General features: G+C 33.7%; 2 protein-coding genes across 4 annotated transcripts; both read left to right on the top strand.

Annotated features, from left to right (window-relative positions):
• The first annotated feature begins 311 nt into the window (after positions 1–311).
• On the top strand, positions 312–6,351 carry LOC117104473. Of its 3 annotated transcripts, none has more exons than XM_033245322.1 (7): positions 313–2,626; positions 2,960–3,068; positions 3,507–3,720; positions 4,118–4,237; positions 4,692–4,860; positions 4,995–5,131; positions 6,108–6,351. In XM_033245322.1, the coding sequence occupies exons 1-4, from the start codon at positions 2,153–2,155 to the stop codon at positions 4,128–4,130; spliced, it is 810 nt and encodes a 269-aa protein (XP_033101213.1). In that variant the 5' UTR covers positions 313–2,152; the 3' UTR covers positions 4,131–4,237; positions 4,692–4,860; positions 4,995–5,131; positions 6,108–6,351. The 3 variants fall into 3 exon arrangements, with proteins under 3 accessions (XP_033101215.1, XP_033101213.1, XP_033101212.1); XM_033245321.1 differs by having other exon boundaries at positions 373–398; positions 1,994–2,626; positions 4,995–6,351; XM_033245324.1 differs by having other exon boundaries at positions 312–2,413; positions 4,995–6,351.
• On the top strand, positions 4,780–10,012 carry LOC117104472. Its single transcript, XM_033245320.1, has 11 exons — positions 4,780–4,860; positions 4,995–5,131; positions 5,555–5,666; positions 6,275–6,455; positions 6,935–7,012; positions 7,776–7,853; positions 8,042–8,093; positions 8,258–8,308; positions 8,695–8,882; positions 9,143–9,315; positions 9,914–10,012. Exons 1-10 carry the CDS (start codon positions 4,780–4,782, stop codon positions 9,193–9,195), a joined length of 1,011 nt encoding a protein of 336 aa, XP_033101211.1. The 3' UTR covers positions 9,196–9,315; positions 9,914–10,012.
• The last annotated feature ends 925 nt before the right edge of the window (positions 10,013–10,937 follow it).

The raw sequence follows: 10,937 nt of genomic DNA on the forward strand, positions 1-10,937 counted from the left end.
TATACAAATAAATATATATATATATATATATATATGTATAAATATACAAATAAATATAAAAATATATAAATAAATATATACAGTATATATATAATATATATATATATATATATATATATCAATAAATATAGTACATAATAAATAAATCTGTATTGTACTGTATTGTATTGTATTGTATTGTATCTGTATATCTGTATTTTAACAACATCTCTATCAGCGCTGCATACTTCCGGATCGACGATTCGAAAAAGTGTATGTACTGCGCATGACTGGACTACACAGGCAAAGCTTCCCGGTGAAAAAAAAAGGATTTAAAATGTATGACTCGCATGGCTCGCTGGCTCGCGCATTGGCTCGCATGACTCGCTGGCTCGCACTTTGTCACGACCCGTTTACAGGTAGGCCTAGTGTGTTAAATTCTCCAAAAACCTTCAACAACACAATTAAAAAGAAGGGTGCTTTGTCAGGCTCTAACCAACCTAGGCCTAGCTTAGGCCTCTACAGGCCTGGCCTAGGCTAGGCTTCTTACTAAAACAGTATGGCACTAGATGATAGGCCTAGGCTAGCTAGGCCTAGGCCTTCCTTGGGACTAGGCCTGAGGAGGCTCTAGCTAGGCCTGTCCCAGTCTGCATAAAGTAGTGGGCACCCGATACGCATACAGTTACTTGTTACGAGACGATGTAACTCACAGGAAGTTACGTTGTCTGCTATCAAAGAATGGCCCTACACACAGCACACGTGTGTTACTGTTAAATGTATGAGACATGTAACCATGTCACACCAAATAATATTGGTCCGGCAACCAGAGAACAAAAGAGCAACCGCCGTAGAGGGTGGGCCAAGGTGAGAAAACGTGACGGTTGACCACGAGTCAGAAAGATAGGCTTATAACATATAATAAAAGCTATTTTTTTTACCAGTTTTTGTCTGAATAATTTAGTCCAGGTCTACATTAAGCTATTATCGTGTGAAAAGGTATGTAAACTTACAAATATACCGTATCTCATGGAGGTATACCTCCATGGTATAAGACAGTTGACTTGTATCATATTGGCCTAGGCCTAGATAGGCCTGGGCTAGTAAGCTAGCCTAGGCCCTACTTGCACCTTCGCACTCTCTAGATATTCAATATTCCTGAAGTACTGGGCCTAAAGGCTTCTTTTCCCAGTTTTCTTTTGTTTTAAGACCCAAAATTTCACATGTTTTACAGTTTAACCTTACGAATATACAATCAATATAATGAAAATGACTTTCAATTTCATGATGAAGGTAGGCTTAGCTAGGCCTAATGTGGACGTCCCTACCCCGGTAGTATGCATAGCCTAGGCCCCGACCTAGGCCTCTTTGTTTCTGTTGTATGCGGGTTGCTAGGACCTTAGTGGAGTGACATCTTTACTCTGAGATGTGTAGGCCTAGGCATACTGTTCATTTTTATTAGTTTCTTTTGTAATTATCTATTGATACAGAACGTTTCCGAATGAAAAATTAATTGATTATTGAATACTACTCAACTTGAAGCGCTTATAGAGCCAATTTATTTGCCAGAAAACAACAATGGCGTAATAGTTTGTAGAAAAAAAATTAATTACCAGTAAAACTAAAATACCTGTACATTAGAACACAAGTGAAGACAAAATTAGCTTAGGATTATGGGCACATAAAATTTAAAATTATAAACGTACAAAATTATCAGGAAGCAGCTAAGTTAAATTTTTAGCTGCTCCCTGGAAATTATAGATACCTACACCTTACAAATTGGACAAGACAAAATTGAAACCAAATTGAAATATAAAAATATAACATTGCCAATTGTCGGTTAATGCAATCAATATAATAAGATGCCAGAAAGATCATCAACTGAAGCGGTGTTGTCAAATTACATGTAGCCTAATAGTTATATTATAATTTCTCTGATCAGTTGTGGGAGTTTCATGTTGCTAGATTTGCTGTTGTTAGATACAGTACACTATTCATGAAATTTATTTTTTTCTAGGTCCTAGGCCTACTGGTGGTTTAGCTGACTGGTGCCCTGTACGATCTATACACTAGTATATACTAGTGTTAAAGAGGGCGTTACTTAGCCTGGTGAGCGCGCTTTTTGGACAGAAGCATGAGGAGGTCACAGAAATAACAAATTGTACATTGAATTATAATGCATCGCCGCAGGTCAGGGGTTGTAGTCAGTAGACCGTTCATCACTGTGAGAACTGGCACGAGGCGCCAACGCCCTGTTCGTAAATATCTATATGGGTCAAGCAAAACACAAAGTATAGCTGTCAATGGACAACAGTGTCATGTACCTATCGCTCTGCAAGAGGCACCATCGATTAGAGATGAGTCACCAATGGACATTGAAACAGGAATTCAAAAAGAACATCATCCAAGTATGCATTACAAAAGGAAAGAGAAAGAGGTACATGATTGGCAAAGTGTTAGAGGCATACTTGTTCCTATCCTTATTGACAACTGGTCTCCTTGTTTGAACTCTTGTTGTAGTGCCTGTGATCTCCCTTTAAAAGACAAAATATTCCGCTGCTTGGATTGTGGTCCAAATGTGAATTTTTGCGTGTCATGTGTTTCGGTAACCCACCAAAAGTACATTCTGCATAAACCCGAAGTATGGAAAGTAAGTAGGCCTAAGCTGTTTACTCATCTGGTTTCAGCACTTGTTAATATCATTGTAATATTTCTATCATTTTTTTTTTCTCTTTGCAATTTAGTACATTGATTTGAAAAAAATGAGAGCATTACATAAATATTTATTTGGGTAAAATGCTGAAATCTGTAGTTCTACATGACTGTGTGTACTTCCACAATAATGTGTGTCAGTGGGTTTTATATTGCAGCATCTCCATTAGGTTGACATTTTATCATGACAACCTCAATACCTACCTATGACATCATCTACTTTGACCAAGTCAAGCCACTACAGTAGATTTGATTTATGTTTTCTTTTTAGTGTGGAACATTTTTACCATACCTACCGGAGATTAAAACCATCAATACAGGTCATTCACCCAATTGTGGAATAAGCATTCATCGTATTATAAGTGTCTTTGATGATAAAGGTGTGTATCAAGTATTAAATTGCCTACATACAGTAAAACAGTAATTGCAACTATAATAGTTGATTTACTTGATAATAATCATATAGACATTAATAAAATAAAATAATTAATTAATCATTCATTTATAAACAATAGACAATAGAACATTGCAATTAAGTTCTAGCCCAGCATACAGTTGTAACTTAAAACTGTTCCTGGCTAGCCAACATTGTAATGCTGAAGTAGTATTTTTTGCAATTTAGTGAATGAACAAATTTTATGCAGTACCATTAAAATTGCAGGATGGTGTATCTAGTTGACCTGTTTGTCGTTGAAATTGTGTCATTACACATTTGCGTCAAAAGAAATAAGTAGTCTGTGGTTTAGTAAAATCTGTACAATTTTGTTTTGGCTCTCATAAAACCATACATGCACCAACTTATTTTTGTACAATTGTAGGCAGATGGCATCAGCTAAATATCCAGTTCTGCTCTTGTGAAGAGGAGGTGGTAACAATGATAAAATTGAAGTTGTGGCCAGCTACAGCTAAGCAAGTAAAGGTTGCTTTTGCAATAGAACTGATGAAGTGGATGGAAATATTGCTTCTAGAATGCAAAGTTTCCACAAAGGGATTCTGGGAAGCTTTATACGGAATGATCTACAGCCTTTTCAGGTAAGTCAAAGTAGCACTATATTATTTAGACTACACTTGATGAAATATACAGGAGTTGTACTCCTGTTTTTTAATAATGTAGTACTTGTGTTTAAGTACAGTACTTCAAGAATGAATTCCCGATACTGTATTTGGCGTATCGGATCTTACCAGTGACTTTGCCAATACTGTATAGTGTTACCATGCCTCATTGTGAAAAAAATGCTTCACTTTTATCTGAAAATAAAATGTTTTAATCAAAAAAATTACTGTTTTCAAGCAAATCATTTGAAGGATTAATATGTAAATAATAGTGAATGATGAAAGATGAAACTCAAAACAGATTGAGTTGCCTATGGATGAGAGCAATATTTGATATAATAAACAGCCACTATAATTATTTATTTACTGTTTTCAGGCGAATCATTTGAAGGAGTTAATCCGTAAGGAGACTGTTTGTGAATTCAGGCATTCCTATTACAAACTGGGAAACTTTAATAAATTGGATGATGGTACTGTATGCCCTGCCTTTCCTAAGGTGAATATACTGTAATTAGCCTCCCAAAAGTATCTTGCTTCTGCAGCAAATGCAAAATTATATTGTAAAGAAAAGCTTATTAAATTTGCAGCACAGTCTGATGCAATATAACCAGTATATTTTAATTAGTAGTAATTAAATAATATTGATTATTGCTACCAAATATTACCAAGTACTACAGTAGATGTCAGTTTTGAATAATTGCTGATTTTTATAAAAAATATTATCAGACACTTCTGACTGGCTGTAAACAGAGTCTGGTCTAACCCAAAATAATCCAGTCTTTACTGCTTAAAAGGAGTATTTGTAGTGTATACATTTAATGACATTTTATACAGTGGTAAAGATGAGGAATCTTTGCTTAATGTGCAAATGCATAACCTTTAGACCATTTAGTGACATGCATAAGTTTCTAGAATCCATTAATATAGATATGAATTTTTATAATTAATAGGGTAGTGGAACAAGATTTGTTGCCATAGATGCAAATTTTGGCCTTCTTAGGCGGAAGGAGGCTAGAGATAGCATGGAGCCACCCAAACATGGTTCTAGATTTTTTTATAACAGATGAAGAAGTCAGTAATTTTGTGAATTCATACAATGACTCAACAACAGGCTTTAAGGTTTGTAGGAAGGCATATTTTTTTTCACTGAATGAAAAAAATACAATTGCTGCTCTGTAAACTATCTATCATTATGGGGCTCAGATAGTCCATTAAAGGAATTTGTGCTATTACTTTTGTTTACACTTCCATAGGAATGTAATCAGTTCAAGGCAGGTGACAAAGTACGTTCAAAATCAAGAACTTCCAAAATGGATGTGACTGGTGTATTTGGAAGCGTCTGCAGACACGAATCACCAGTATTGTTCATGAATATGCAACATGGAGAGAGGTAAAGTAGTTTCATTTCAAATTTAACTGGACATTGACTAATGTAACAGTACCTCATTTTTAATTGCCAACTGGGTTGTTGATGACATTAGTCAACTCAGAACTACTGTACTTACGATATTGATAGTCAAGTTGATAACAATGTATCTGTAGAGTTGTATTCAAAGTCACCAAATACACCAAACAGGATGAAGCTGATTAGGTCTCAGTTAATGTGTTGTGTATTGTGCTAAATGTGCGGTCGTTAAATGAGTAAACATTTATCGGGAAAAATATGTAACTTGAAAGCACAGCTCACCAAGCTGTTCACTACTGATTGAATGTGAATGAATGGTTGTTAATCTGTACAAACCATTCTTTGAATAGATGTTAAAGATTGTAACCTAAAGTATTGATTAAACTATTTCATGTAATTGTCATATAGGTTGGTCTACTCAGTGCTACTCCTGGATAAATTGTTAAATGTACCTGCCTCCAAAGACCAAAAGTTAAATGAAACATATGACATTGCCTGTGTTCTGTTTTCACACCTAAATGTTAGCAGTCAATAACAATAATTTTCTTTATGTGATTCGTTTCTGTTTTTAACTTATTAGATAATAATATTGTTAATATTGCTTAAGATGATTTACATCAGTGGCCTCATTGAGAATTGAATTTCACCAATACAGCTTATTTTGACCAATACACCTTGGCCACAGAAATGCCTGTCTAGTTGCTATTGTGTACAGTTAATTATAAATTTCCATTAACTAACTGTTTACTATACTATGGCAAGTAAACCACTTTGTTTTTTGACATCAGTACAGTAGTTTGTTACATTTAATTAATTTTGTTACATTTGGCTATTTATTATGGAAGCTTAAAGTGACATTTTGTGTTTACGTGTTTCCAATGTAATTGTGGAAACATGGAATAACATGACATTAAGACATAATATTTCCACGATAGTTTATCTCAAGTGATTATTTTTCTAGATTTGAAACCAAGATGATATGCTTGCCAAGATGCAGATGAAAATACCAATCTTCCATTGCTACGGCCACCAGGCTTCCTGTCATGTAGTATATGAAATTAATAAGCTCTCATAAGAGAAATATAAAATATGTTCCGTATCCTGTAAATCTTTATAATGTATTTTTAGGTGGAGTTTAATCCAAGAAGAACCACAGGATTTGGACTGACCGATGGTGAAGGTATTGAAAGATTATGGTCATATCTAAGGTGTTTTGCAAAAATAACTAAAGAAATGACACCATCCCACCGAGTAGATTTACTAACTGATGCCCTGCTACATTATGCTAAGCGGAAAGAGAGAAACATTGGTAATTTGCTTACTTTTAAAATGTGTTTTATAATACGAATGTTTAAAAGTCCCTCTCATGATCAGTCAATTCTTTAAAATCATGTGGGTGCATATGGCCTCCCTGAAATGTGTTTTACGAATTTTCAAAGTTTCTTGAGGTATGTATGAGTTTCTACTGTAATTCAATGTTTTATGCAAACACGTTATATTTTCATTGCGGATTTTTTGGGCTCAGTACGGACTCTAAACGTATGCATTTTCTTTTAGTTTTAAGGCGTATGCGGATTTTATAAGTCCGCAATGACGATATAACGTGTTTGCACCTCTCTTTTAACTTATTTATCTTGTAACATATTTATGTTAGGTCAACAATTTGAAATTCTATGAGAGAAAATTTAATGTAATGTGTTTGTTTTGAGCATTCTTAATGTGATGTTCAACAATGGAAAAATAAGTAAATTTGTTCAATACGCACACAAATTTTATTATGTTACACAGGGAAGCATAGTAAAGCAGTATCTATTTTGAAGAATACTGAGAAGGAGATTGGTGATAAAATCAGCCTCATCAATAAAGGTTAGTTTCTAGATAGTCAGTTATTACAAAAAGGAAAACTAATAATATTGTTATAATATTTTCATATTGTAGTATTTTTTTCTCAAACTAATTTCTAGTTATGTGCTTGTATTATTGGGTATGGTGTTCTTTCTGTCTCCATTTGAAGTGATTGGGTACCTGGTATGTTTGCTTAATTCATGTGTGGCAACACAGAATGTTCGATAGTACTGCATATGGTGTCTGTTGGAATTGGTCCACTGACCACAGCACTGACATGTTGGATTGAAATCATATTTATGTATGTTTTTCTACCTATGCAATCTCATTATTGCCAGTTTAGCATCTTGACAAGTGGATCACCCTGTAAGTCTGAATACCTATTTACAGTGCGATACTATACTATTAGGATAGGTGGTGTTTAGCAATCCCCTGCTGTTTTGAGAAAAGCCTACTGCATTCTTTAACGTGCACAGAGCCAAGTAGTACACAGGACCATCTGCTTATTGTCTCATCCTAAAGACGATGCACTAGCCTGTGTTGTTCTTGTTAAATAGGGAAAGAAACATGATGGAAATTGAACAAGCAAATACAATATCACCAAGGTTCAGTGCACACACGGTTGCTACAACCAGTTTTAACCAACCACATTAAATGCAATTGTATTTATGTATGTATGTTTGTACGTAGGTGTGTATATGTGTGTGTATTTATATGTGTATGTATTTATGTGTGTGTAAGTATCTGAAGAATTGTAGCCATCTATTGCATTTATTTATTGCAGTCATTACAGAAGAGACAATTCAAGAATGGAAGATTGAAGAAAAGGCTACTTTGTGCTCCAAGGCTAAGCCTGTTAAAGGTATTTTTTAATATATAACTTTTACATTCTCTGTTTACATAATAACATTTCAGTTGCAAAGTTTAACAGTAATATAGGAGATAGAGATGTAATTTATGGTAATTATTACTATTAGAAATACACTAATAATAATTATTATTATTATATTTGAAACTATTATATCATTTACTGTGCATTTGTCATTTTAGCTACGTGGGAAGAGATTTATGTTGAACAGCTGCAGAGACTGAATTCATTAAGGTACATTCATTTAGTGGTGTGTCAATTGCAATATGATTCATGTTTTATGAGAGTTAGATACATGTTTTATCTGTTGCCTTGGCAATACAATTGTCATGCTTAAAATGTATACAAATGTTATAAAGCCAATACTTAATTTAATTCACTTCTTTTAAACACTTAAGTGAGTGTATACAAGAAGACAAGGATCCAGATTTAATTGAGCAGTATACTAGGTAAGGGTATGTTTTCTTCTACCATGATTGCATAGGTTTAGTATACATATTCTCTGCCCAAGAAGTTAATCATTTCATTTGGTTATAAACAAACTATCTGTGAACAATCTGATTTTCAAAGATATTATAATACATAATTTCTTTTTTCTTAGAATGGTTACATGATAATCTGGATGCTAATAAATATTTTAAAACAATAGTGCCAGTATTTCAGGGACACTTTCCCCTTCCTCATTAAATTATATCAATTATATAGTCTGTTGCATTTCCTATAAATAGTTATTCATTTCCAAGTATGTATGTTTTTTTTTGGATGTTTTGTTTTTATTTTTTCCACTATTTATTAGCGATATACTGTATTAATTTGTTGATTTTATTGTCGACAGACTGCAGAAATTTGTTGCATGTTTAGAGAAAGCAAAGGGAATCAGCAAAAGATGGCACAAAGATGAGGTAAAATATATATCTGCGAATGATGTCCTTCAAAGAAGGTGCCAAAAAAACATCCTTGACAAGATGAGGGAAGGAGCTCAAGAACGGATGTTTCTTTTGGACTTGAAAAAGAAGTATTATGGTACTTAACATGCCATTACTTATTTTTATAAACAATTAAAACTTGGAGTGGTCTGGTGTATGCATTAGGTATGTAAAATAGTTTCTACTGTACTGATATACAGGATCACATACTAGTTTAAACCATATTAGTTAAATGCTTGTATTATGAAAGAGTTGATGAAAATTACCCAAAACATGTGGAAAAAAAATCAATGATGTTATATATGAATTTGATATATTAAGCATGGATTAACAACTCCTTTTGTAAAATTAATATAGATGGTCAGGCAGTTGCAAAGAGATTTTGTGGTCAAGTTAACAGGTCAAGTTAACAGGTCAAGTAACAATCTAAAGAAGTTCTTGCTAAGTTTAAAGCATTTGGTGGAAATGACAATACAACATTTGCTGATCTTTCCAACCCGGATGGCAACATCTACCTTCCAGCATGTGAGGTAAGAACTGCGTTAACATATTATGCTTTTGGATTTTGTTTACATCTGATTGGAAGTGTTTCCAAATTTTCAAAATAAGGTTTTTTAAATTTTAATGTTGACTGTTTCTATAATTAAAAAAAAATTTTAATTAAAATATGCTTGAACTCCTACTGCAATTTTAAACAGGAATACAGTACCAGTCTTGCAGCAAGCTTGCTTCAATATCACATAGGCTTGCACCAGATCATGGTGTTCTATTTAGTATGTAAATTTTGTAGGCTGGGAAATCCTGCATGGACACAATGTTAGGTCCATAACATTTTTGGCGCTCAGTGGCAAAACATCTATAAAATGAGGTTGTAAGTCATTCAAACATAATTTATCAATTTTCTCAAATACTTTTCATTTACAACTAATGAATATTAGGACTATGAAATCATTCCTAATACCATATGGCAGGTACACTTGGGCTTTTTCAATATTCTCAAATCACTCATTGTAGTCTGTGAAACATCTGTTTGATTATATGCGTAATGTTTGATATAATTACATGTTGAATGTGTTTAAAGGTTGTGTAATATGGTAATTGATATTGATCCACTTTTTATTCCAACAGACCTCTGAAGTACCATTGATCCAGAAGAGGGAGATAATTAAGCTGTCTTTCTTAAAAGAAAGAGCACAGGAGGAAATTTTTTTTGTAGAAAGAGAGATGGAAAATGTAATGACGTACTATTTGAGTCAGCAAGAAATGCACTGTCAACGTATTGCACAAGAAAATGTTGACCTAAGCGAACAGTCCTATCTTGTTGACCAAGTTTTAAAATTGGAGAGAATTATAAAAGGCTTGGCAAACCGATTTTGCAATACCATTGATGTGCCAACTCCACCAGATACAATTTCAAACATGATTCAGGACAATGTCATTGCTCATGTTATAACTGATGACAGTAAAGACAAAATGGTTAGTGATGATGAAAATGAGAATGATCAAGATGAGGAGGATTATGATTATGTTGACACAGATGAGGATAGTGATACAGACTAGCTGAAAAGTGACATATTCATTGGCAAATTAATACTCAGTAGTTGTTAGGGCTAGTATTTTCAGCACCCGCTTTCAAATTTGCGTCAGGAGAGTGGATGAGGGTGGAGGTGCAAACATTTTAGGCTTATTTTATTTAACTGTGTAATCATTTTTGCGGAGATTGTTTTGTTACAACGTTTAATATTGGATTCTCATTGATTGTTCCCTGATGTTATTTGATTTTATAACTTATTTCTGATACAGTAGTATCTTCCAAGTTCAAATAGTGTGTATTTGAATAGTTGGAATCTGTGGACCCATAGTACTGAAAAAAAGAGGGAGGGAAATTTTGTAATACATTATTATAACTTACAAACACAACCCATCAGGAAATCAAAATTATAAAATGACCCGTAACTAAAGTACATATATATGTGTATATGTGTATATATATATATATTTATATATATATATATATATACCTTTATCCGGCTCTTAAGGGGAAATTCTTTTGTCTATGATTTCGCCTTAACGTCGCTTTAGTTTCCCCTTAGCGACACTACTTTCGCCTTATGGTACTGTTTTTAACCACTTCATTGTTTTAGTTTCCCCC

This window comes from Anneissia japonica, unplaced genomic scaffold (genome assembly GCF_011630105.1).
Source record: "Anneissia japonica isolate Jap-2015-1 unplaced genomic scaffold, ASM1163010v1 scaffold285017_len85602_cov104, whole genome shotgun sequence".
Taxonomy (NCBI): domain Eukaryota; kingdom Metazoa; phylum Echinodermata; class Crinoidea; order Comatulida; family Comatulidae; genus Anneissia; species Anneissia japonica.

Coding starts and splice junctions, on each gene's coding strand:
- LOC117104473 (XM_033245322.1), top strand. CDS start 2,153: ATGCATCGCCGCAGGTCAGGGGTTGTAGTCAGTAGACCGTTCATCACT. Junction 2,627..2,959: donor ATAAACCCGAAGTATGGAAA/GTAAGTAGGCCT, acceptor TTTTCTTTTTAG/TGTGGAACATTTTTACCATA. Junction 3,069..3,506: donor AAGTGTCTTTGATGATAAAG/GTGTGTATCAAG, acceptor GTACAATTGTAG/GCAGATGGCATCAGCTAAAT.
- LOC117104472 (XM_033245320.1), top strand. CDS start 4,780: ATGGTTCTAGATTTTTTTATAACAGATGAAGAAGTCAGTAATTTTGTG. Junction 5,667..6,274: donor TTCTGTTTTCACACCTAAAT/GTTAGCAGTCAA, acceptor ATGTATTTTTAG/GTGGAGTTTAATCCAAGAAG. Junction 7,013..7,775: donor AATCAGCCTCATCAATAAAG/GTTAGTTTCTAG, acceptor TATTTATTGCAG/TCATTACAGAAGAGACAATT.